General features: G+C 52.9%; 1 protein-coding gene across 1 annotated transcript in view; it reads left to right on the forward strand.

Moving 5' to 3' along the window:
- Positions 1–3386: 3386 nt before the first annotated feature.
- TGM6 (transglutaminase 6) overlaps positions 3387–27308 on the forward strand; it is a 38114-nt gene continuing 14192 nt past the window's right edge. Inside the window, exons 1-9 of the mRNA XM_027069729.2 lie at positions 3387–3619; positions 16028–16201; positions 16723–16965; positions 17720–17838; positions 19353–19481; positions 20795–20972; positions 21759–21897; positions 24112–24215; positions 24293–24535. Of these exons, the coding sequence (XP_026925530.2) occupies positions 3613–3619; positions 16028–16201; positions 16723–16965; positions 17720–17838; positions 19353–19481; positions 20795–20972; positions 21759–21897; positions 24112–24215; positions 24293–24535 (1336 nt within the window). The 5' untranslated portion in view covers positions 3387–3612. The remainder of the gene's footprint in view (positions 3620–16027; positions 16202–16722; positions 16966–17719; positions 17839–19352; positions 19482–20794; positions 20973–21758; positions 21898–24111; positions 24216–24292; positions 24536–27308) is intronic.

Below are 27308 nucleotides of genomic sequence, written 5' to 3' on the forward strand. Positions count from 1 at the left end.
TGTCTCTCTGTCTCTCCCAAAAATAAATAAACATTAAAACATTTTTAAATAAATGGATAAAAACTAATAAACCTTGCATCTTAACACAATTAACATGTATTTGTGAAAAAGAGCCATATTTTCCAAAACAAAAAATAATATCAGTAAGAGTGGCATTGTTTTACTTTTTCTTTCCTTTTTCCTTGTTTCTTTTTTTTTGAAAACCGCTTTAAATAGAAGCCTTCCTAGGAAAACAGCTGGAGTCTCAGATCTGCTTTTGCATTCAGTTTTTGCACTATCACATACCATGCAGCCTTCTGGAAGACTCCACGGTACACCCATGAGAGAATAAAAATGAAAGAGACCCCTTCCACACCCCCAAAAAAACCCTTGATAGTACGAGAACAATAGTACTGACTTCCCAGATTCCCTAAAAGCGTCTTGGTGATTCTGGACCTCTCTTTGAGAATGGTTGCTCTCAGTAGAGTTTCTCGAACCGTATCATGCGGATGAATCATGCGAGGAACTGTTAAAAATGCAGATTCTGGTTCAGCGGGCCTGGGGAACGGTCCAGAAGTCTACATTTCTAACCAGCTCCCCGGTGACGCTGATACAGCTGGCCCAACGACCACACACTCATGGACTCACAGCTCTGCCTCTGACGTTCTCCAAGGTGGGGCCGGACAGATGCTCTGAGTCCCGCAAAAGTCATGGTGCCCTCCGTTGCCTACAATTAAAACAAGAGTAAACTTGAAATTAAATAAACCAAAAAAAAAAAAAAAAAAAATCCTTCCTTTTCCCAAAGGTGATCGTTTTGATATTTTTGAAATTTTTTTTACTGTTTATTCATTTTCAGAGAGCAAGAATGAGAGAGTGGGGAAGGGCAGAGAGAGAGGGAGAAAGAGAGAATCCTGAGCAGGACTCGCACTGTCATCGGGGAGCCTGGCGCGGGCTCGATCCTACGAACTGTGAGATCATGGCCTGAGCCGAAATCAAGAGTGGGACGGACGCTTAACCGACTCAGCCACCCCGGCGCCCCCTCTGTTTGATTTTTTTAAAAATTTATTTTTTTTTAATTTTTTTAATGTTTATTTCTGAGAGAGAAAGAGAGACAGAGTGAGAGTTAAGGGAGGGGCGGAGAGAGAGGGAGGCAGAATAGAAAGCAGGCTCCAGGCTCTGAGCTGTCAGCACGGAGCCCGATGTGGGGCTCGAACTCACGAACTGTGAGATCATGACCTGAGCGGAAGTCGAGCGCTTAACTGACTGAGCCACCCAGGTGCCCCTGATTTTTAAAACATTTCTTTTGCTGCTCACACTTTGCTGGTTATATCGATAACCCCTTACTGTTGAAAGGGCAGAGGCCCTGCCCAGATCACAATATGAGCTCAACATACGGCTGAGTGAAAAGGTTAAGTTACAAATTCACTTCTCTGTCCACTTCTTCCCTACAACCCTGAGGCACATACATGCATTTACATATGTTTGCAGTGATATGCGTATATACTTTCTTCTTTCTCTATGTTGCTTGCCTTTTCTACGCGAGCACATAGTATCTTTAGAGTCAGAAAAAGAAACTATTTTTAAAGCATGTGTTTATTCCACAGGCACAGATTTTAACTGGTGAAGCAACACTGATTGGGCTATCCCGAGTTGTCCCAGGCTTTGGCTCCTGCTTGATCATTTAGAACCAGAGAAGTTTGGGACAGGCGAGACCTAATCTGCAATGTTATCAGGCACCAAGGCCCAGAGAAGGTAAGTGACTGGCCGAGGGTCACACAGCCAGTTTGGCCTGGAGATAACAGAGCCCGGGCTTCTGCCTTTTATCCCAGGACATTGCCCTCCTCTAAACTTGAGTATGAATTGTTATTTGGGGTTGTGGGAAGGGGGGGTGTTTTTAAATGCCCTATATTCTGGGAGCCCCAGTCCGGGCAAACCCCAGATGAAAGATAAAGGGCCCTGGATGAGACAGTGATTAGTGGGGAGGAGCTTGACCGGCACAGGCAGAAAAGCAGCTTCAGAAGGGCCCGGGGTCTGCGGGCTGCAGGGCAAGAAGGAAGGAGAACCCTGGGCCGGGGCCAGAAGGCAGTAATTAAAGGCAGGGTAGGCCTCCAAAGAGCCCATTAAACATGTTTGCCCTGCACCAAACTGACAAGCAGAACTCAACCCCTTTGCCATTTTCTATAAGAAATCCAACCACATCAAACACTTGGGGTTTTTATACCCTTTCCTGAGTGCTCAGGTGATCACAGAGAGCAAAGGCGCACAGCACTCTCCCACCTCGCCCCTCCTTGCCCCTGTCTCCCAGCGTCTACCCCCCCTACCTCCCCCACCCAGCCCCACCCAGCCCCCGTGGGCCCCAAGTCAGGCCCTTACCAACAGAGAGAAACCTCCCTCCCAGCTTCCAGAAAAATAAAAAACCCCTCCATTTCATTCGACAGCAACAACATGAGACTTCAGCCGCTTTGCCGTCCCGGGTCTTGGAGCCCCGGGATCTTAGCCTGTGAACTAGGATGACACTTAAGAATACTTTAGGCCAGTCCTGTTAGGTCATAGGTGGAGAAGCCGGGGTTCTGAGATGGAGAGGTCTTGCTCAAGGTCAGGGCCCCCGGTGGCTCCAGGATAGATCCAGCTCACAAAGTCAGGTGAATTAGCCTTGCCTTCGAGCCAGAGAGCCTCTCCCCTCTTTCTTATTAACCTCCTCCCAAGAGCCTAGGGTGACAGAGCTCCGGAATGGGCCGGCTCCCACAGTATGCCAGAGGGGAGGGACAGGGGAGTCGGGATCCCTGGGTGCCCAGGCCCTGGCCGCGAGTCCCCCATGGTTGCCGTGAGTCCCCCCATAGCTGCCCTGTAAGGAGAGGCCGCCGTCTTCATTTTACTGCTCTTGTCACCAGGAGATGAGCTGGCCTTCAAACCCAGGCCTGTGTGGGCCTAAAGTTTCTCCGTCTGACACTCAGGGCTCCTCCCTCGAGGCTGAGCCTGTCGTTGGGGGGCCGTGCAGGAGGTGGAGGGTGTGGCGTGGTGGAGGCATGGCCCGGGGAGGACCGTGGGCCTTTCCCCCTGTACATGCCTCTGGAGGCCGCACAAAAGAGGGCACTGGGGCCCAGGAGCCTTCTCATCCCACCCAGGATGGGAGAAGACGGCCCCGCACCAGATGCCACGAGACCCGGGTCCTGGTCCCTGCTCTGCAGCTTATCACGATGTACCCTTAGGGCACCCTCTCTGAGCCTCTGTTTTCTCGCTGGGAGGGTAAGGATGGGAGACGGCAAACCCAGATTCCCACCCCCCCCCCCAACTGCTTTCTTCTCCTCCCTCCTCTGTTCTTGCCAGGTCCCGGGACCTCTCTGGGCCTCAGTTTCTCCCACAGCCCAGCCCTCAACTCTGTGTTAGGAAAGCCTCTTGGCTGAGGCCACTCCCACGCCGGACACCTTCGAGGTGCAAACCAGGGCAATTACTGGGCGATTAGGTGCCGCTGCTAGGGCGAGAGGGGCCACGCCTCCACTTGCACGCTGGGCGTCCTGCCTAGGAGTGCCCTGGGATCTGCCTTGTTAACGCGGGTCCGGCTGGCTGCTGTGACACGCCGTCCTGAAGGTGCACACATCACACGCCGAGGAAGCCAGGGCAAGCCGGCCTGGCATGGCAGGTGAGCGGGCAGGGCCTGGGGGCCTCGGGGCACAGGGCCACTGAGAGGAGCTTCGGGAAAGGGGGTGTCTGCGCGGGGAAACTTGGATCACTGATCCTTGGGATTGTGTTGCTGCATGGTCCGTGTGTCGTTCCCTCGTGCTCCTGAGGGAGGCCCAGAGATGGAAAGAGCCGGCCCCAGACTGCCCAGCAAGTCCCTGGCAGAGCTCTTCCTGGGCTGGGGCCAGGCCTTCCCCATAGGCCTTGCTGAAACAGAGGAGGACAAGCAGGGGAAGACAGAGAAGGGGCAGAGAGAGCCCCCAGGGGCCGCCTCCTCTTAATTCCCACCCCAAAGATTCGAGGGCAAGAACAGCTCTGTCTGAGGTGAAAGGAGCTATGTGGCCTTGAGCAAGGGAACTTGCCTTTGGTGCCTCCATGTTCCCATCTGTAAAATGGGAGTTAGAATACACTTCACAGGCCTGCTGTGAGGAACTGATGGGACCGAGGGTGCTGAACTCCCCACAGTTTTCACATGTGGGGCCTCGGAGGCAGCAGGCTCAGAAAACGTGCCAGAATAGTGAGGGGCAACACTTCTGGGTAGCTAACACTTATGGGTTTTCCACCTCCTCTGGCTAGGTGCTGGGGTCCCGCGGTGAGTGAGTCAGCACCCGCAGGGGTCCTGCTCTCATAGGTCTTTAAAGATGTTCCTCACGTGGTGCTTCCTGCTTTCTATCGTCCAGGATCATGTGACAATTACATGAGTCAACTCTCGTTTATTTTTTGACGTTCAAAGCCAGGTAGTTTAGCTTCCTTGTCATATTTGAACTTCTTCTCACTCCACCCTGCGAGCTGCTAACACTTACAGGCACCCTGGGCTTTCTGGCTCTTCGGATGGGGTCTGCTCCCTGAGGGTCACCCCACCCCGGCTCACACCCCAGACTGCTGCTTCGAGACCTGGGGTTCGTCTTCCCCGTCAGAGCCCCGGGCTCTGCTTCCTTCAGGATCTACTTTTCAGGGCGCACCGAGAGGTCCCTCCACCCCGATTCTCTGATACACTGTGGGCCTTCCGCTGGACAGAGTTTAATTGCTGAGAAAGGACCCTTCTGGGAGTCGAAGCCAGTGACAGAGAGCTCCAATGTCAGGTCTGTTACTAACTTGCTGGGTGGCCATGCCTCTCTCTGAAGCTCATTTTTCCACCTGTTAAATCACAGCGTGAGATCCATCACTCCTAGCAAATAGCAGTGATAGATAGTTAGGTTGAATTCAATTCCCCGGTCTTCTGGGTCCTCCTGGCTTCTTGGGGACCTACTCCTCAGAGCAGTGGGCGTGCGCCCATCACGCAATGTGTACGTGAATGACCGAGACATCAGATTCTGGAAGCAAAGCATGTGGCCTGTGGGCTGTTCCTCCTGCCCTCACTGTCCGTGGCAGACGTCGCTGCTTGACCCTGAACTCCTCCCTACAGGGCCCCAGCGTTCTCCTCAACATAGTTCTTCAAGTAGTCTTAGCAATCGATCGGTGCTAGCAGACGAAATGAGACCCTTCTGCCACTGGTGGATTATAATTCGCTTTTCCCAGCTCAGAAATTCTAAGAATCAGGGGGCATACTCTGTGCATGGTTGGTTCCGGCTGGGATGTTCTCACCACTGCCTACTGGCGACAGAGGCCAGCAGCTTCCAAGAGGACCCGGAAGGAAAGGGACAGTGGCCCCAGGCAACTCCCCAGTTAAGCATTTAGCTGTGGAGGTCAGGTGCCCATGACGCACACTACAGATAGGGTTATAATAGGGCCCATTAAAAACCGATTATGCTGAGTCCAATGTCTGGGAGAGATTGCTGGCGTCAGTAGAGAACCTCCTGGGCTCGGCCCCACTGGGTGCCATCCCTGGGGCTGGGACAGCGATCTGGGGAGGAGGGCATCATCAGCTGACTGGTGTCACCCAAGGGCGGGAGGAGAAATAGTCGGGGTGAGCTAGGGCTGGGGGTGGGTTGGTGGTGAAGAGCTGGGCAGGCGGGAGGCAACCTTCCCTCCAAGTAAAACTCGTTCTTCGGCTGGCCTCTGGGACCAGCTGGTGAGCAAGCGAGCTAGAGCGAAGATGAGGTTGGCCGGGAGGGGAGTGGGAGGCGGGGGCAGATGGTGAGGGACCTTGAACGCCAGCCTAACGGCCATGGATCTGATGGCTCTAGAGCAGGGGCAATGACATGCTGACTTTCGTGCGGTCAGAAGGGTCCCCTCTCCTTGCTGAAGCTCGGGTTCTCCATAGTAACAGGATGGAGCGAATGAAATGAGCTGGAAAATGCCGGGAGGCTGTGGGAGCCAGGCAGTAATTTAAGCAAGAGGCGAAGAGGGGAGAGTAAAAGGAAAAACAATGGGCGTAGGAACAGGGAGGGGTGGACTGAAGTGGCGGGAGGGATCCGGGGAGAGGAGGACGACTCCCATCTGCTGACCCAGCTAAGAGTGACCTGGCGCCGGGCTAAGTACCGTATACAGAGCGAGACCACTCGCCGTGGTTGAAGCTTGTGGCTCAAGAGTGTTTATTGATAGCTCCTTCCGCTCTCTGGGTTTCCAGGGCTAGGAGACGCATTCTCTTCCTTGCCCTACTTCTGGTCATCACCTCATCTTCCAGAAAAGTCTACGAGGAAAGTATTAGTATTGCCACGCTTCAGGGCAGGCAGTCTGAACCTCAGAGAGGTCCACTCACTTATCCAGGGCTGCACAGCCAATAAGTGGAAGGTTCGGGATAGCACTAACTGGCAGAACACTGGATTGGCAGCCAGCCGTTCTTGGGCAAATACTGACGATCATACGATTAATAACACGCATGCTTACTGAGCACCTAATACGTGCCGGGTCCCACTCTACGCACTCTGTGGAAATTGTTTCACTTAATCGTTACAACCGGGGGAGGCAGTTACTATCACCAGTCCCAGGATTCAGAGGGGTTCAGTCCCTTGCCTCAGGTCACACAGCCAAGGATCCACGAAGCCTGCATTTGAACTGAAGTGTGTGCCTCTGAAATTGGGCGCCTAATTGCTATGGGAAGGAAGGCCAAGAGGGGAAGGTGGGAAGGAGAAGAAAAAGACGGCAGGTGGAGAGGCCACGAGGATTTGGGGTGAGAGGGTAGGCGGAGAGAATGCTCTTACGGCTTCCCTCTTTCTGTATGTGTGGCGGGCACAGCCTCAGGTTTGGCGGTCATGGGCCTTGAGCTCAGGGCTGGAGCTCACCTAGCATATCCCCAGGGTGGGGGCCCAGGGTTGATAATACGTCATCCATTCTGTCCTCAGGGCCTCAGGTGTGGACCAGAGAAGGCCTTGGTGGGACGTCGCCTCTCCCATCCCTTGCCCGGTGCCCACCAAGGGGCTATGTGACAAGCCTACATCAGCACGGGCTTGGGGGTGTGGGGGGTGTGTCGTGGGGAGGGGCTGAGAGGAGCCCTGGGGCTGTCAGAGACACTTGGTCCAGCAACCCCCCCCCACAACCCAGTCCCTAAGTGCTCTTCCGGACTCATTTCACAGATAAGGACACTGAGGCCCCGAGAGAGGAAGCAACTTAGCCCACATCCCACAGGGAGCCGGTGGCCGGGGCTCTACCCATGTCCTGGGCCCATGACTGCAGAAGGCAGGAAGACAGGGAGGAAGGGCAGGTTTTGGAATGTGGCCGCTTGACAGAGGGGATTACAGGTGGGTGGAGAGGACGGGGTGTGGGCAGCTGACGGGGCATAGGTGTTGATCCCCAAGGGTGTTCCAGGAAGCTGCGGAGCTCCCCTTTTCACACCCTTGTCCCAGCCAAGGGACAGGGAGGGACATTCGTTCATCCAACCAATATTCACTGAGCCTCTACTATGTCCTGGGCCCTGAGCGGGGCTCTAACAACCCAGAGAGAATGAGACCCAGGTCTTGCCTTCACGGAGCCCACAGTCCAGTGGAGGAGAAAGACCTGTGAGCAAACAACTGTGACCGGGCTTCCTTGGTGACTGATTAGAGACACAGCCTTAGTCTCGGCAGGATTCACGCCGAGCATGTGGAGGGGGTGACACGGGGTTCGTTTTAACTGGGGATCAGGAACCCATCCCCTATCTCTCGTATCTCTTGTATCTCTTGTGTCCCTTGTATCCCTTGGCCTTGGGCTGCCCTCCTCTGTGCCCATCTGTCCCCAGGAGGTCTGAGGAGGACACCAGTTAGGAAAGAACTGGGCTGTAACCACCAAAATAGTTGCTTTCTCCCAGCAGGATCCTGGTTGCCTAGCCCTGACAATCGGCCCACCCAGGCCGGGTCATGAGGGTGTGATGTTCACAAGTACGGATGACTTAGGTCACCGGAGATGCAGCTCTAGGGACAGACAACACAAGGACCAGAGCAGTGACCTCCTGGGTCAGGGCAGGCCTGGCCTGGGGGGATGGGTGGCAAGTCAGGATTTCTCGGTAACAGCTCTGCAAAACCAGCAAAGGGCAAAAAGAACAGCCATGTTCGGGGGTGGGGGGTTAACGGAGAGGCAGAGTGGGAAAAGCTGGGGGAAGGGTTGCAAGAAAAAAAGTCTTTGGTTGAGCAGAAGGAAGGACGTTTTAACATCTGGGCAGCGGGTGAGTGGCCTGCCAGAGGCATGCAAGCTGGAACTATGGTCACGTATCCACCGGAAATTCGGAGGAGGGAATTCGACTCCGGCAGGAAGTTGTGAGAGAGGCGGTCTTTGAGATTCGGGGGTAATGGTGACAATGGCAGTTCTGGCTCGTTCTACCCTTCTTGCCCCACTGTGATGAGGCTCTTGCCCGGAGGGTGGTGGGAGATGCTTTGGGCTGTGGCGGGGAAAGGTGAAGCCAAGGCAGGACTCCCGGGATTTGAACCCATGACCCGGAGCCCAGGGACTCTTTTTACCTCCTAACCACCCCCTTTGCAAGAATCCCTGGGGCATGCCAGCACTGAGATAATTCCCACCCAACAACCTCACGTCCCACTCCTCACTCATCCCCTAAACACACACACACACACACACACACACACACACACACACAATTGCACCCTGTGTTGGCCTTTCCCCGCGCAAGCTGTGGCTTGGCTTAGCATCCTCAGGCAAGAAGTCTCTTTCTTCCCATCTCTGGGTCTCAGTTTCTGTCCATGAAACAAAAGACCTGGATGTCTAATGGCCCTTTCAGCTCTGCGGCTGTTAGACAATCCTACATACAAGGTAACTGGGATTCTGGCCTGTGTGTACAAACAAAACAGAGGCCACCTAAGCGCAGACTTCTGGGACTTGAGAGGAAAGTTCCTGACCAAGAACCGCAGGGGCAAAGTCAGTGGGAGGCTTCCACTCTACTCTCAGATGTGAGAGGGAGCTCTCCAGTGGGGGAAGTCCCCTGGCGCTGCGGTTACAGCCACCGCCCAACAGGGGTCGCTGTTGTAACCAGTCCTTGCTCACCCAGCACGCTGGTTGGCTGTAGGAGCTCCCAAGCTTGGGACTCACGTGTCAGCTATGTTAGTTCTCATTTGCATGTTTGGTCATTATCCCCAGATCATGGTGCCAGGCTGGGGCTTCCAGCCTGGTTAGAGTTAGCTAGAACTAGCCTTCTCCATGAATCTCAGGCCTGGGGATTGAGACTGTGGTACCAGCCCAGCTCCTTGTAAGTGGAGACCGGTTGGAAGGCTGTTGCAACCTAGACAAGAAAGACGTTCATTGCTTGGCCTAGGGTAGTGGTGGAGACAGAGGTGTGTGATGGGCTTGATGCAGGTTTTGGAGGTGGTCCCATTGGGACTTGATGATGGATCGGATAAGGGGGGTGAGAGCAAAGGGGAAATCAGAGATTCCTTGCCTTGGTCCTGAATGCCAGGGAAGATGGGACATCTCCCAAGACACAGGAGAGCAGGGATTTGGGGATGGGGTAGGGAAGAAATGGGGAGTTCTGCTTTGGGTGTGTTAGGCTGGATTTTCCTAGAAGACCACCCAATGGAGATTTCAAGTAGATGGCTGAACATATTGTTTGGATTTCAAGGGAGAAATCAGAGTGGAGATGTAACCTTGGCATTATCAGCAGGAGATCTCCAATCAAGACCACTTAATTTTATCAGAAAAAACCTCCAGGGGCACCTGGGTGGCTCAGTCAGGAAAGCGTCCAGCTCTCGATTTCGGCTCAGGTCATGATCTCGTGGTTCATGAGTTCGAGCCCCATGTTGGGCCCCACGTTTGACAGTGTGGAACCTGCTTGGGATTCTCTCTCCCTCTCTCTCTCTCTCCCCCTCCTCTGCTTACTCTCCCTCTCAAAATAAATAAGTAAACATTAAAAAAAAAAACCCTCCAGTAATATTGAACCTGAAAAGGCGAGAGTTTAGGGACCCCATTCTTTTCTTCCTGAGTTCCTCCTTCTATAAATGTACCCACCTCTTCCCCAGTTTCCTATATCAAGCAGGACTTAGAGGAGCTGCCTTTTTCAGGCCACAGAGGTCCCATCATTCCTTGACCCAGAGAGGAACACCTGGCGCCCATAGTCTATGTAATGAAGGGAAACCACACAAGGGATTTTTTTTTCTCCAAATCATATCTTTTCTAAGCTGACTTTCTCCTTCCACCTCTTCATATAGAGATGCAATTTCTGAAACCCTATCTCACTGTAGCTGCATAAAAAATCACCCCAAGACACTGGCTTCAGGCAGTAGCAGTCATTTATTACCATTGTCCCTCCCCGTTCTGATGCTGCACCTGGTCCAGCCATGCACCTGCTGCCCAGATCTCCTCATCCCTGCGGTTTGACTGTGGCTGGGGTGGGATTATCATAAACGCTTCTTCCTGCCCTGTCAGGTGCTTGGGCTTCTCAGACTCTATCTTGGTCTTTCCTCAAGGCCTCTCCAGCATGGTGGTCTCTGTGTTGCTGCACTTTGTCAGATAGATAGGTGATTGGTTGATAGATAGATGTGATGGAGAGAGAGACAGACAAACAGACAGACAGACACAGAGAGAGAGAGACAGAGGGAGAGAGCGCACGTGCTCAGGGGCTTCAAAGGTGCTTATCCTGAGGAAGAAGTAGCCAGGCAGAAGCTGCATCCTGTTTATGTCCCAACACCAGAAGGCCCGTGGCATTCACATTCCACCATATAAATCAGTCAGAACAGTCCCAAGCACCTGCCCAGAATTAAGGAGAGAGTATATAAACCCCACCCCACGGTGGGAAGGATTTCAATCACATTATAAGAAAAATGTGTAGAATGGCATCCATCCATCATCTATTTGAATTAGTGAAGCCACCTTTGAAAAATACAATGTTCCACACTTCCCTTGTGTATTACTCAAGGTTCTCCAGAGAAATAGAACCAACAGGATGTGTGTGTATGTAGACTAGATAGATAGATAGATAGATAGATGATGGATGGATAGATAGATGATGGATGGATGGATGGATGGATGATGGATGAATGGATAGATAGATGATGGATGGATGGATGGATGGATGGATGATGGATGGATAGATAGATAGATAGATAGATGATGGATGGATGGATAGGTAGATGATGGATGGATGGATGGATGGATAGATAGATGATGGATGGATGGATAGATAGATGATGGATGGATGGATGGATGGATAGATAGATGATGGATGGATGGATGGATAGATGATGGATGAATGGATAGATAGATGATGGATGGATGGATAGATAGATAGATAATGGATGGATAGATAGATAGATGATGGATGGATGGATGAATAGATAGATGATGGATGGGTGAATAGACAGATGATGGATGGATGGATAGATAGATAGATGATAGAGGGGCACCTGGGTGGCTTGGTCAGTTAAGCATCTGATTTCAGCTCAGGTCATGATCTCACGGTTCGTGGGTTCAAGCCTGCATCAGGTTCCATGCTGACAGCTCAGAGCCTGGAGCCTGCTTCTCTTTCTGTGTGGGTCTCTCTCTGCCCCTCCCCTGTTCATGCTTTCTCTGTCTCTCAAAAATAAATAAGTAAACATTAAAAGAGAGAGAGAGAGATGATAGGGATAGAGGAGAGAGAGAGAGAGAGAGAGAGATGATAGATAGGGATAGAGGGGATAGAGAGAGAGAGGGATTTTAAGGAATTGGCTTCCACAATTATGGAGGCCACCAAGTCCAAGTCCGCAGGGGAGGCTGGCTGGCTAGAGATTCAAGGAAGAGTTGCAGTTGGAGTCCAAAAGCAACCTGCTGGCAGAATTGCTTCTTGCTCAGGGGAGGTCAGTGTCTTACTAAGGCCTTAACTGCCTGGATGAGGCCCACCCACATTACGGAGGGTAATCTGCTTTATTTAAAGTCCACCAATTTAATGTAAACTCATCCAAAAAACAACTTCACAAAAGCATCTGGAATAACGTTTGACCAAATATCTGAGCACCATGGCCCAGCCAAGTTGATACATAAAATTAACTATCACATCATGCAACGGGAGAAGAAACAAAATGGATATTTAAGGAGCACCTAATATGTGCTAGATGCTTTCCACACATCATCTTATTCAATGTCATTATTAGAGCTGAGAGAAAGCGATTATTATACCCATTTTATGGATGAGAGAGGTGAAGTCATGCTGAAGGACACACGGTGAGCAAATGACAGACCTAGGATGCTGACCCAGGTCTAAGGGACTCCAGGAAAATGAGAGGGAACATGGGTGATGACAGATTGGAAAGTGGGGCTAGCCTCCCAGTGGAGGTCTCAAGAACCAGACCAAGGAGTTGAGGCTCTTCCTTGGGGGAGGAGAAGCACCCCAAGGAGTCATGGAAGCCAAGGGTAGAGTGGCTACAAAGACACTATTAACAACTGACTATCACTGATCCATCATCGTTAGAGGCTGAAGAAGAGTAATCCTGGGACCAGGTCCATTCCAATTATGGCAGAAGGATGGGAGGAATTAGTCACAGGGTCTTCCTCAGGGCTCCCAGGCTGCACAGAGGACTTGGACTTTGCCTTGCCCATGGGAGGAGGCAGAGGGCGAGCAGGAAGAGGGACAGAAGTCTGTGGTATCAGAGCGTAGGTCCCACCTTCTCCAGAAAGATGAAAGAAAATGACACTCGCTGAGTGTCTGCCATATGCAAAATGCCACACCGCTGGATGTCATATGGGGGCGGTCTTTTTGTCTTCCTTCCAAGAGGCCTGTGGGGCAGGTGCCATCAGTACCTTCAGTTTTTAGACCAGGACACCGAGACTCAGAAAGGTGACGTGATGTGTCCAAGGGCACACGAGACACAGCCCGACCGGGGTCAGGGTCCGGGTCTCTCTGGCCCCAAACCCTGTGTTTTCTCCATTCCACACCCCAACTACTCAAGATTTGCCAATTGCCGGTCTCAGCCCTTGATCATCAGAGAGGCAGGATAGCACGGAATCCGGGCATCACCCACACTAGCTGTGCGACCTTTGTAAAGTTACTTCACCTCTCTGTGCCTCCGTTTTCTCATCTGTAAAATGAGGGTAATAATAGTGTTTGCTTCAAGATCGCTGTCAGGATTAAATGAATTCATAAATGTAAGTCACAGAGGATAATGTCTAGCTCATAGCATTAAATATATATAGAAATACATATATATATGTTAGCTATTTATCTTATTTTTTCTAATGTTTATTTATTTTAAGAGAGAGAGAGAGAGAGCATGTGAGTGGGGTAGAGGCAGAGAGAGAGGGAGAGAGAGAGACAATCCCAAGCAGGCTCTGCACTGTCAGCGTAGAGCCTAATGTAGGCAGGGCTCGATCTCACAAACCGTGAGATCGTGACCTAAGCTGAAATCAAGAGTCGGACGCTTAACCGACTGAGACACCCAGGTGCCCCCACCTTATTATTCTTATTGTCATAGTTGGGGGCAGGGTGGTTCTCACATCACCGGGGACAGCCTTACCCAGCCTCTAAGTTAGGATACGCGTATTGGAAAGAAGCTGAGTGTTATTGGTGAAGAAGCTCCTAAAGATTTATCCAGATCCCAGAGCTGCACATTAAAAAGTTTAACAGGTATGAATGGACAACCCAAACCCGGATGTGAAAGATAGGTCACATTTACTGATACTCTTCAATCAAAAGGAATCTGAGTCCTGCTCCCACTGGGCGTGTTGGAAAATTCCATCCAAGTTATTACTGGGGCTCCCTGCATGTTTCGGTTATCTACTGCTGCGTAACAAACGGCCCCGACACTCAGACAGTTAAAACAACAGCAATCATTCGCTCACTCACAAACCCACAACCTGGGCGGGGTTCAGCTGGGACGGCTTGTCTTTGCCTCACTCAGGATCAGGGGAGGCACGTGACCAGAGGTGGGCGCTCAGGGGGCTGTGGGTGGGGAGTCTTGGTTCCTCTCCACGTGGACTTCTCCACGGGCCATTTGACTTTCTTCATGGCGTGGCCGCTGGGTTCCCGGGTCAAGCAACTCAAGGGAACCAGGCAGAAGCTCTATCGACTTTTATGGTCTAGACTTGCAAGTCACAAAGTGTCACTCTGTTTTAGCCACAAGTCCTGTCAGATTCAGGCAGAGGGAATACATATCCTACTTCTTTTTTTTAATGTTTATTTATTTTTGAGAGAGAGAGAGAGAGAGAGAGGCAGCATACAAGAGAGGGGAAGCGGCCGAGAGAGGGGGAGACACAGAATCTGAAACAGGCTCCAGCCTCTGAGTTGTCAGCACAGAGCTCAACGTGGGGCTTGAACTCACAAACTGTGAGATCACGACCTGAGCCAAAGTCCAACGCTTAACCGACTGAGCCACCCAAGGGCCCCTATCCTACTTTTAAAAAAAATTTTTTAAACGTTTATCTATTTTTGAGAGACAGAGAGAGACAGAGCACAAGTCAGGGAAGGGTAGGGAGGGAAGGAGACAGAGAATCCAAAGCAGGCTCCAGGCTCTGAGCTGTCAGCACAGAGCCCGATGCGGGGCTCGAACTCACGAACCGTGCGATCATGACCTGAGCCGAAGCCGGAGCTTAACCGACTGAGCTACCCAGGTGCCCTGACCTTTATCCTACATCTTGATGAGGGCAGTACCAACATCATATGATATGAAAAGCATGAGCGATGGGCGATATTATTGCAACCATCTCTGGAAAATACAATCTGCCTTTAAAAAGCCAAACATTTTGGCCGGCTCTCCCCAGACCTTGGTCCAGACAAGCCGCTGCTCTGGTGCTCATGGTCCAAAGCCATGCTGTGTTTTAAAGTCAGGGATTTGGGGTCTGTGACTCCTGTGGGGCCAAAGGTAAAGGCAGCAGGGCTCGCGGGTTCCGTACAATCACAGACCCGACCGTGGCAGACCATACTTCACAGCATGATCATATCAATATATATCTAATCCAACACGTTCCCACCATGTAACATGGACCCATTTTTCATCAAGCGGTGGGGTGTGTTCCCTCCCCTTGAACCTGGGCAGACCTTTGTAGCTGCCTTGACTAATAGCAGACAGTGGGGGCAACCCTGTAACTTCGGAGGGTAGGTCACGAAAGGCATTTCAGCTCCCACCTGGGTTTCTCGGATCACTTGCTCAGGGGAGCACCAGGGGCCGTGCTGTGAGGACGCTTTCAAAGCGTGCTCTTAAGCATCTGAGCTCTATCTGCTTAACGCCAACCTCCTCCCCTGGCCAGGGCAAGCCCGAGAGAGAGGGAGACACGGAATCCGAAGCAGGCCCCGGGCTCCGAGCTGTCAGCACGGAGCCCGACGCGGGGGTCGAACTCATGAACCGTGAGATCGTGATCTGAGCTGAAGCCGGACGCTTAACTGACTGAGCCACACAGGCACCCCTAAAATTTATTCTGAATTCCAAATCTTGGTACTTTCGTGATCACCTGCAGCCAGGCACAGAATAGGAAAAACGGAGTCACCTAACATGCTCGTTTCCAGACAAGGATGAAAAAGTCCACACCCTGCCTTCTTGTTTCCACTCTCCTACTGGACACAGTATGTCCTTTTGGGTCTATTTCATGCCACGGTTTTTTGCATGTTTGTCCCTCTCTGTCGGGGATTTTGCTATTTAAAAGGGCCCCAAGTGTAGGGCTGAAGCGCTGTCCAATGTTCCTAAACACAGGAGGCTGTGATGTGCCTTCTAAGAAAATCAGTGTGTCAGATGAACTTGGTTCAGGCATGAATTATGTTGTCCGTGAGTTCAACGTTAATGACTCAACGATATATTAAATAAGGTGTCTTTAAACAGAAGAACACACAAGAGAAGGTTACATATTGATCGGCGGATGGAAGAATTGTGAACAGAAGCTAACAAGAACCTAACCCTGCATTTGCTATAAGAGTCATGGTTCGGTATTCGTTAATTTGATGTCGGCGGAAACTTTAAGGAACGTGATCTACTGAGAATGACAGGAATCAATCGCATAGGATAAAAAGTAGCCGTGTGAACAAATGACTGCAGGAGGGCAAGGCGGGGGGGGGGGGGGTGAGAAACATGTCAAGGGCTTGGCCTCACCTCCCTGTCCTCCCCCGGCTCAGGGATCAGAGTCACCGAGGTGGACTGGCAGAGCCTGAAAAATGGCGTTGCCCACCACACCCAGGAGTACCCCTGCCCTGAGCTGGTGGTACGCAGGGGCCACACGTTCACCTTGGTGCTGGAGCTGAGCAGACCCTTGGAGGACCAGGAGACCATCATCTTCACGGTGGAGACAGGTAATTGTCAGGCCAGTGCCCTCCGCTGGTCTACATTCAGAAAGATTTGTCTTGTGACCGGTGACCTGAGACCCTTTGGTCATCAGCCCAGAGGGAAGCATGTCCCTGCCGGGGCCGGGGGGGTGGGGTGCTGAGCTCCGGAACCCTAGAGGTCTTTGATGACAGCTTGCGGGGACGGCTGGCAGGCGTTGCCAGCAGGCAGTGGGGGAGATGAGAGGACAGCTCTGGAATTCTTTGCATACCAAGGAATCGAGGGCTCTGGAAGATGATGGAAATTCTTCAGGTACTTTGGGAGCCCAAGCTTTTCTTTCTTAGACAAATGGTGGACTTTGAAAGTCCCCATTACTTTCTCCTAGATCCAGGAGGTGGGTGGGAATCAGAACCGCGGAGGTGGCCCCCCACAGTGTCCCAGCAGTTCAGGGAGAGAAGGTGGGCATTCCAGGCTTGTAGCTTTTCTGCTTCTCTAGAGCTGGGTTCCCTAGGGGCAGCTGGATCTCCTGAGTGCCTCTCCCCTCCTCCAGGACCCCAGGCCTCCGAGGACCGCCACACCAAAGCCGTGTTCCAGATATCGGAGCCAGAAGTGGGCAAGACCTGGACAGCGGTGAAGGAGGCTGAGACGGAGAACACCGTGACCGTCAGCATCAGCAGCCCTCCCAACGCTGTCATCGGCCGCTACCTGATGAGCACCAGGGTCTCCTCTCGCCGAAAACATAATGACCGAAAGCTGGGCGAGTTTGTTCTCCTTTTCAACCCATGGTGCCCAGGTAGGAGCTGGCAAGCTTTCCCGGAAGCTGTCCTAGAGGTGGGCCTGCCCTTAGCAGGGGCCTGGAAGACAGACTAAGCAACGGGGAGGTGGATGCCCAGAGCTTGGCGAGAGCTGAGCTTAGGCAGAGGTGGGCACTGGGCAGAGGAAGCAGGTGCTACAAAGGATCCTGGGCCGGAGGAGCAAGAATTAGCAGTTTCTGGTGCACGGGGGCCAGTAGGCAGGGATGGGGCCTCGTGGGAGGAGAGGCCCAGCAATGGGCAAGAGCCCGGCTTGAGCCATCAGCAGCCTTGGCTCAGTCCTAGCTCTGCTTCCCTCTATGAGTCTTGGTTTCCTCATGGGTGACACGGGAGTGATAACAGTGCCTACCTCCTGGGATTATGGTGAGAACTCATAGCGTTAATGGTTGTAATGTACAAGGTCCGTCGTAAGGGGTACTGGGGTCAGTATTCTTATTAAATATTTCTAAAATATGAGGCTGCTATCGCCATCAAGCAGGGCCTCTCAAAGGTGTCAGGATTCCTCAAGTCCTTCAGTCTTGGGCTGGGCTGGGTGGGTCCCTGCCCCGGGGAACGGAGCCCCCAGGGAGAATGGGGCCCCGCCGGAAGGCAGCCTAGGAGCCCGCAAGCCCCCTCTTGCCCTCTCCCGTCCCAAGCCTCCCAGCACCGTCCCGGAGCTCTCCCTGATGTAGCCCCTTCCCCAGGCCTGCAAGGCCAGAGCCCCAGCCCATGCTGAGCCTGACAACTGCTTTTCAGAGGACGACGTGTTTCTGGCCTCAGAGGAGGAGAGACAGGAGTACGTGCTCAATGACAGCGGGATCATCTTCCGAGGCGTGGAGAAGCACATCCGAGCCCAGGGCTGGAACTACGGGCAGGTCTCCAGAAACACAGGCCAGAGGGGGGGGGGGGGGATGCGGGCCCGGGTGTGCAGAAGGTCAGGCCAGGAGCCTTTCTGTCTGCTCTGCTCACTTCCTCCCTCCCCAGCGGGGACAAGCCGGGCTGACTCTTAGAACAGATCCATTCATTCACTAATCTACTAATAGCTGCGCTAAGACAGGCTCTGGGTCCTTGGGAAGGGGAGGTGCTTTGGATACGGTGCTTTGTAGAAGAATCAATAGCTTCGATCAGGGAAGCTCGGTCTTGTGCCTGCGCCGGAATCCCGCGGAGGGCTCTTTAAAACACACGGGTGGCTGGGCCCCACCCCAGAGTTGCTGATTCTGTAGATCTGGGGTGGGCTCTGCGAATGTGCATTTCTAACGAGGTCCTAGGCGGTGCTGAGGCTGTGGGTCTGGGACCACACTTTTAAGAGACATTGGCAGATACACAATTACAATAAAGGGCGTGATGGGGGGAGGGGGGGGAGGGGGGAGGGGGGCGGGCATCAGAGTGGTAGAGATGGGGCCAGAGGGAAGTCAGAAAAGTATGAAAGAAAATCCATCCCGGGGATGGTGGAGACTTCCCGATAATGGGGCTGGGCACAGCCTGGCCAGGGAGAGGGCAGAGCCCATAGCAGGTGGGAGTCAGGGGGCAGAGGAGGGTCTGCTAGAGGAATTAGGTCTGCTTGGGCTGCGGGTGTCCTGGAGAAAGGTTGGCTGGGCCAGTGAAGGACCCTGACTGTCAGGTTCAGGAGCCAGAGTTTGAATCCGAGTAGCGATGGAGGTACTGGAGAGTCTGGGGCCCGCCTAAGGGGTAACCACTTCTCAGCACCCACCTCTTCCTGCCATGTGGCCAAGGGAACCCAGGGTTCCCCGGACCTTCCAAAGATCCTTCAGGGAGCTTCAGAGACCTGAAATCTTAATTTGTATGTAAAGATCCTCCAGTTTTTAAATGTTTACTTATTCTGAGAGAGAGACGGGGCGGGGGGGGGGCAGAGAGAGAGGGAGAGAGACAGAATCCCAAGCAGGCTCCGTACTGTCAGCGCAGAGCCCGGCATGGGGTTCGATTCCGTGAACCGTGAGACCAGGATCTGAGCCGAAATCGAGAGTTGGATGCTTAACTGGCTGAGCCACCCAGGCGCCCCAAGATGCTCCGGTGTTTAAACGTTGTCCGTTCATTCAAATGTATTTGGAAAAATCATTGAAACCGAAGGAGGGGGCAGGCCGGGTAGACACGGCTCCAGAGTCACTCGTTTACCACAAACTTTACCGCGGGTAGTGGGGAGCGTTGGGGGCAGTTACGGCACAGGGCAGGGACTTGATTAAGGTTGAGCTTCTGGCTCGCGGTGACTCTCTGAGGGAGGGTTTCTGAGGTGGGGATGCTCTGTGGTGTCCCAGGGTGGGGGTAGGTGAATTCCCGTGCACAACACAAGGGACCCACTGGGTAAGTATTGTAAGAGGGTCTGGAATATGGGTGAGACTCTGGCCTCTAAGCACAGACTCTCTGGGGACAGTTTGAGGAGGACATTCTGAACATCTGCCTCTCCATCCTGGACCGAAGTCCTCTTTACCAAGATGACCCAGCCATCGACGTGTCCTGCCGCCATGACCCCATCTACGTCACCAGGGCCATCAGCGCCATGGTGAGGAGCCCCACCGTCCCTGCATACACACTTTCTCATGGGTCCCTGAGCCAACCCCAGGGTCCCATCCTATGATTTTCCCAAGTCACCTTTTGTTTTAATTCTCTATCGCTGCCCCCAAACCACCCCAAAACCCAGTGGCACGAAACAGCCGCTTATTATGCTCACGGTTTTATAGATCAGGGACTTGGGCAGAGCGCTGTGAGGACAGGATGGCTTGTCTCTCCTCTAAGATGCTTCCGCTGGGGGCATCTGAATGGCTGCAGATGGCTGGAATGGTTTGATGAGACCGTATATCTGCGGCCTTGGTTCTAGAAGTCTGGATCTTTGGTTCTCTTCCACGCTGTGTCTGCTGGAGCTGGAATGTCAAGATGATTTGCTCACTCTCCTGTCCCTGGGCCCGGGGTGGTTAGAACAGCTGAGGCTGGCCGGTCACGGCTCTCTGTCCACGCAGCCTCTCCGTGTGGCTAGCTTGGGCTTCCTCACGGCATGGCGATCTCAGGGTCATCAGACGTAGCAGCTGGCTTCTCTCCGAACAACTGTTCCAAAAAAGAAGCCCTGGAAATTGCCACCGCATCCCTTCTGCCATAGTCACTGGTCAAAGCAGTCACAGTCCAGCCCAGATTCAGGGAGGGAGTGCACAGGCCCATCTCTCCCTGGGAAGAGTGCCTTCCTTATTATGTTACACACAACAACGCTTCCTCCTGCAAAGATAGCCAGAAGGCCGACCGCAAGCAGGTGTTGAGATCAGAGGATGGCTATCTGTGATTCCACAATTGGATGGAGCCGATTTTCTCGTATTTGGTACCCTTCATTCCTCAAGATCCCAGAGGGATGTTGGAACACAGAGACTCAAAAGCAGTGACCAGTTCCAGAGAGTAGAGCGTCACAGCCCTGTGGGATAACAGTGCAGGCTCTAAGTGAAAGTCCTGAACTTGGGGGTCACCCACACTTTTTGCTAACTTGCCATGTGACTTGGACGGGTCCCTTCACCCCTCTTAATCTCGGTGTTAATCTCACTGTCTCTATACTTATACCAGCACCAGTCCCCAAAACAGATCATTTAAAAGGGGAAATGCTGCAAAATCATAGGTAATTTTCAGTAATAGAGAATCCTCATGGCAGGTCGTTTAATAAATGGTACCCAAAGTAGGTATGTTAAGAAAGCAGATGCCCCTAATTTTCAGGTAATTTAAAAGTAAGGGGTGACCCCAAATGAGGAGGGGGTCCAAAGCGTAAGGGGACTTTACAGTGGCGACGCCCTGAGGAGGGAGGCCCTGCCTGGTGACGGACCCATGCCCCCCTCCGTCCAGGTGAACAGCAACAACGACCGGGGAGTGGTTCAAGGCCAGTGGCAGGGCAAGTACGGCGGTGGCACCAGCCCCCTGCATTGGCGTGGCAGCGTGGCCATTCTGCACAAGTGGTTCAAGGGCAGGTTCAAGCCAGTTAAATACGGCCAGTGCTGGGTCTTCGCTGGAGTCATGTGCACAGGTACCCAGGGAAAGAGGGTCCCTGACCCCAGGCCGGCTCCCTCTTTTGCCTCCATTTGTATATATTTGCATACAGTCCACCCCACCCCTCCACCCCCACCCTCACCCTCCTTTAAAATGTGTTTCTTTTTTTTTTAATTTTAAGGTTTTTTTTTAGTTTTTATTTATTTATTTATTTATTTTTGAGAAAGAGAGAGAGAGAGCAGGCACAAGTGGGGGAGGGGCAGAGAGAGGAGGACCGAGGATCTGATGTGGGCTCTGTGTGCACAGCTGAGAGCCCCACATGGGGCTTGAACTCCTGAGCCCTGAGATCGTGACCTGACCTGAAGGCAAACGCTTAACCGCCTGAGTCACCCAGGCACCCCAAGTGTTCTTTAACTGGTGATGGGGAAGTAGAAGTCTGGTTAACGATGAGAGAAACCAGATAGTTCGTTTATGTAACTTTTGATCTTTTATTTTGCTGAAGGAGGCCCGGCTCCTGTCTCGAGCTCTTTGAGTGGCTTTGAGCAAGTCCTGTGGCCCCCCCAGGTCTCCAGTCCCCTCGAACCCGAACTGGCAATTACATGGTTATTATATGACTTCCAAGTTCCCACTGGCCTCAGAGCCCGTGATTCAAATGGGGGTGGCCTAGTGTCTTGGGAAGTCCCTTGAGAGGTTCTACAGGGAAGGAGGCGCTTCCGAGGGCGGAAGCAGGAAAAGCAGACAGACAGACAGACACGGGAGGGGCTGTGGAAGAGATGAGGCCTACTGCCTGCTGGGGGCACCTCGCCAGCCTCCTGCTTTTCAGTCCTCAGGTGCCTGGGGATCGCGACCCGGGTTGTGTCCAACTTTAACTCGGCCCATGACACAGACAGGAACCTGAGCGTGGACAAATACGTGGACTCCTTCAGGCGGACCCTGGAGGACCTGACAGAAGACAGCATGTGGTGGGTCCTAGTCCCCTGGGTCCCCAACCCAGCCCAGCCCGAGGGCTCCCTGACCCTGTCGGCAGGAAGGAGAGGCACCTTCAGGGGTGACCCAGAGGCCAAAGGGGGGACTCAAGATCTGAGTGCCTTGAACCCTGGTTCCCCATCCAAGGGACTCTGAGCCTTCCCCTAGATTCCTGTGACCTGGGGATGAGGACTGAGATTCCCTCTGCGTCCTGGCCCCTGTGTCACGACCCTGCCTCTGTCAGCTGCCTGCGTGCCATGTGTGTGTCTCAGGTGGGAGGCAACCTCCCTCCTCAGCTGCGACAAGACTCTTCCCCGAGAGCTTTGAACAATTCATTTTAATTTAATGTTTTTAATAGGAAATACACGCATGTGCGTTCACGCTCAAACTGTACAAAATGGGCCACCCGCCAGGTTCCAGCCTCCCGTCCTCCTCACGGAGCCAACATGGCGACTCGCTTCCCGCGTCTCTTCAGAGGGAGGCTCTACAGACACAAGAACATACACGCTCAGTCTTCTCACTGCCCCGCTTTTTACCCACTTAGTATCGGCACCAGAGTGTAATACTGTTCATCTTGCTCATGCATTTCGCAGTTTTAAAATAAAATTGGGCGGCGGTGGAGGGGGGGCGGTGCCCTGGGTGGCTCAGTAGGTCAAGCCTCCGACTCTTGATTTTGGCTCAGGTCAGGATCTCACACTTCGGGAGACTGAGCCCCGAGTCAGGTCCCACCCTGATGGCGTGGAACTGTGTCTGCAGTAGGCATGGAGCCTACTTGGGATTCTCGCTCTCCGCCCCTCCCCCACATGCACACTCTCTAGGTCTCTGCCCTCATTCTTTCTCTCTGCCTCCCTTCTCCCCTTTCCTTCTCCTGTTGGCTCCCCTCATCCCCTCTCCCTGCAGGAGAACCACCACCACCACCACCAACAGCAACAACAAGTTTTTCTTCACACAGAATGGACATTTTGGTGCCGGGGCCCCTGCCAATTCAGGTTATCAGTCTGCCCCCAAATGCCTATCCAGATATTCTCCCAAACATCACTACCTCCTTAAGAGGAATGCTGAGGTCAGCTCTAAAGATGCCCAGACAATCCGGGGTTTCTCCCTCCTGCTTCCTTACTGCGTGACCTTGGGCAAATGATGTCACTTTGCTTTGCTGGTCTCATAGTCCCATCTTTGACACGGGAAACTTAAAGTCTGAACTCCTTACCAAGACCTACAGAGCTCTGCGTAATCTGAACCCTACCTGCCCCTCATGCTGGCTGTAGCCTAGAGATACATACCTTCTTGGGGTTTTTTTGTTTTGGGGTTTTGGGGGGGGCGTTGGTTGGTTGGTTTTTGGGTTTTTTGTGTGTTTTTTTTTTTAGAGAGAGAGTGTGAGTGGGGAGAGGGGCAGAGGGAGAGAGAGAATCTTAAGCAGGCTGCACGCTCAGCACAGAGCCCGATGCGGGGCTCGATCCCATGACCCTGGGACCATGACACCAAAATCAAGAGTCAGACGCTGAGCCAGCTGAGTCACCCAGGTACCCCATACTTACATGCTTTCTGTTCCTTGAATACACAACGCCTTTTCTGGTCTCAGAGTCTTTGCACATGCTGTTCCTTCTCCCTGGAACATTGTTCCCTTCACTCTTCGGACGGCTAAGCCTTTCTTATTTAAGCCTCACCTTAGACGTCATTTTCCTAGAGCAGGTCTCCAGCAGTTACTCTCTACTCAGGTCTCTCTCTTTCTTCACAGTATTTATTGTTACTTGCATTTGTTTTATTTATAGTTGCTTCCTTCTTTTTGGTGCCTCCCCATCCTTCTCCTTTGTTAGAACGTAAGCTGCATGAGGGCAAGATCTTCTGTGTTGTCTGTAATTGTATTTCTGATACCTTGAACAACAGTTTCATATATATATATATATATATATATATATATATGTCATATATATATATGTATACACACACACATATATATACATCTACGTACATACATACATATACTTACAAATGGAATATATATATACATGCATATATACACACATACATACATTTATACATACAGATCGTATATAGAACTGTTCATCAACATGGTGCACTGAATGTTTCATAAGATTCAGCCACAGTACTGCGGAGTTTGGGCCCAGGGCCTGGCTCACAGTAGAAACTTGCCATCCTATGGGCCTCTGTCTCACTGAAGGCCACCCTGCCCCATCCTCTCTCTGTGGCAGGAATTTCCATGTCTGGAATGAGAGTTGGTTTGCCCGTCAGGACCTGGGCCCCTCTTACAATGGCTGGCAGGTTCTGGACGCCACCCCCCAGGAGGAGAGCGAAGGTAGGGGCTCAGCCTGGTGGGTCCCAGACCCCCGCTTTGCCTCATCCATTCCGCTCACACTCATCCTTCCTGCCCAGGCGTGTTCCGGTGCGGCCCAGCCTCGGTCACCGCCATCCGCGAGGGGGACGTGCACCTGGCCCACGACGGCCCCTTTGTGTTTGCGGAAGTCAATGCGGACTACGTCACCTGGCTGTGGCACGAGGATGAGAGCCGGGAGCGGGTATACTCGGACACAAAGAAGATCGGGAGGTGCATTAGCACCAAGGCCGTGGGCAGCGACTCCCGTGTGGACATCACGAGCTTCTACAAGTATCCGGAAGGTAAGGACAATATGGCAGCCTCGAGAGCTTTATTCGGCGCCGTGTCTGTGTGTTGAGCCGAGTGCCTTTAGCTTCTATTAACAGCTTCCTCCGTGTATAAGTAGAAGGCTTCCCACATCTAATAATAAAAGCTACGTTTCATTGACCACTTACTCTGCCAGGCACTGTATTAGGTATATTCCCCCATGATCATAAATACTAATAATGGTGATGATAGCAGCAGGTATTATTTATTGAACACGTGGGCTACACAGCACCAGGCATAGTTTAAAATAATAATAGTAATGATATCAGCTTCAGTTTACCATCTGCCAAGAATTCTAGTGAATTCTAGAAATTCACAGATTGCTGGTTACTGGTTTCTTGAAGAGCCTCTGCTCGTCGGGGTACAAGAAGACAACAGGCGTATTTTCTTAATAGCCAACTCCAGCTATACATGCTTCTAGTCACTCTTTCCCGTGGGATAACAGGTCTCTTACCAATGCCATGATCCGATCCAAATATGGCCCGCCAATTCTGCTCATTAAAACAATGTGATTTGAATAACGAGCGGGTCTGTCTCTCTCCGCTCCCCTGAGTGCAAGCCAGTTTCCCCCGGGAGGCTGCTCTGCAGGAGGGGGCACTGGGCTCTCTGGACGCCTGCACCCCTCCCTTGTCTACTCCCCAGCATAGCAGTCTACAGCTCTAGTCGCACACTGGAATCACCGAGGGCGCTGTGGTTCGTTGTGTAGATGAAGCAGCTCCTTGTTTGAGCAGGATTCCGGAGCTTGGCAATCTGGGCTGTGCTCGGCTGGATGGTGCACCTGCTCCCTGTGGAGTAGGCTGGGATCTTGCTGTGTCTGGGGCGTTGGATGGGTCCGCTGGACAGCCTGGTCTTGCCTCCCCCCCCCCACCGGGGCCTCTCCTGGCCCAATAGGCCAACCCTGGCTCGTTCACGAAGGGGCGGGATTCCCAAAGGGGGAGAATGAAGGCTGCGAGGTCTCTAGAGGCCTCGCTGAGAATTTGCATCGTGCCACTTCTGCCGTATTCTGTTGGTCAAAGCCGTTCTCAAGGCCGCCCCAGCTCCAGGCGGAGGGGAGCAGACTCCACCTTTTGGTGGTAAGAGTTACAATGAAAGTATTATGGCCATTTTTAGTCTATCGCTGCAGCCCAGACTGCGCGTGCCCTGCCCAAAGGAATCACAGCGCCCAGAGGGTGTGGCCCAGACACCAGGACTTTTTAAAGCTCTTGAGGTGATCCCCCCGCACATCTGATGTTGAGAACACAGTGTGAGTCTTCTAGAGTGTTAGGCCGAGGGGGAGGAGGAGGAGGGGAGGAGGAGGAGGAGAGAGGAGAGCAGATGTCTTTGTACTGGGCAGGCAAGGATTCCCTGCCCCTGGGTGAGTGTGCCCTGCCCCCCCCCCCCCCCCCCCCCCGTTCACTCTCTCTGCTTGAGGGCAGGTGGTGGCTCCAGGACAACCTGGGCCATCGGGACCCGCTTCCGGGGCCTACCCTCCCCCGCCAGGCACTGCCGATCTCTGGAGACATTTGGCCCCCACTTTTAGCAGATGCCCCCCAACCACACTGGTAGTCACACAGCTTCCCTCTGCTGCACGGCGGCTTTTGACCACAGGTTCTGCAGGGCTTTTACTCAAAGGCGGGTGACAGAGAGGCCTTGGCACGCCGTCCTCCCCCTGCCAAGGCCTGTCAGTTCTCCGCTGCTTGTTCGGTCAGCAACGCAGGATCCGCACACGTCTCCCGTGGGGACGCAGTGCCGGCTTCCCCTTCCTGTAGTCAACCCCGATCTCTCCCAGCCAGCACCCCCAAACCCTCACACCGATTCTTCTAAACACCCCTGCGTCCTCACGCACACCAATGTTCTGTCGGTCCCTTCCCTAGGAGCGGGGCACTTCCTTCGCTCTTGATGACCTCCGCCCCCCGCAGGCCCCTTCCTGCTGTCTCAGGGTGCTGTGGACCGGGCGGGAGGTGGCGAGGCCTCCTCTGAACTGGCGCCTCTCTCGTTAAGCGGCGGGTTGATGTCTGGTCCCCTCCGCTGGGAGCATCGGGAGCTTAGGACACGGAGTCTTGGAAGTCTTTTGTCCTAAACTCTCGCCATGGCCACGGGACACATCGCCATCATGTAACAGGTGACAGCGGTCACCATCACTGAGCACCTGCCAGGGCCCGGCCGTCTTCACATGTTATTTAGTTATTGTATTTAACAAGTGCTTGTAAAGCGCTCGCGTGAGCTTGTGGGGTAGACGCTGGCACAGTTAAGGAAGTGGACTCAGCCAAGGGGCGTGGCTAGCAAACGGGGAGTCTGGCTCCAGAGCCCACGCTCTTGCGGTACATCTTCTGGCCACTGTCTTGTCGCATCTACTACTGATCGACCGCCTATGGTGTGTCAAGTGGCTTCACGTCTAGGCTGATAATAATAATAATCACACCAAGAGCTTCTGAAACGTGTGACGCATGGTGGTAACCGGTGCCCATGCACTATCTTATTTAATATTCATAAAAATGCCATTTTGCAGATACTCAAACCGAGGCACAGCTTGGTGAAGTCACCTCCCCAAGTGGCCCAAGCCTCAAAAGAGCGGGGATTCTAACGAGATGTCTAATCTCAGGACCTCTGACCCTCTCTCCCCGCCCCCCGGGGCTAGACCACCCCTCTCTTCCATGAGTGCCCACAATATTCTGTATACCCGCTAAGCTCTTTCCTATGTGCTGGAAACAGAGTGCCTCCTGACTGCCGGGCATAATTCAGAGGGAGGAAACAAAGAGAAGAGCCCAG

This window comes from Acinonyx jubatus, chromosome A3 (assembly GCF_027475565.1).
Source record: "Acinonyx jubatus isolate Ajub_Pintada_27869175 chromosome A3, VMU_Ajub_asm_v1.0, whole genome shotgun sequence".
NCBI classification, from domain to species: domain Eukaryota; kingdom Metazoa; phylum Chordata; class Mammalia; order Carnivora; family Felidae; genus Acinonyx; species Acinonyx jubatus.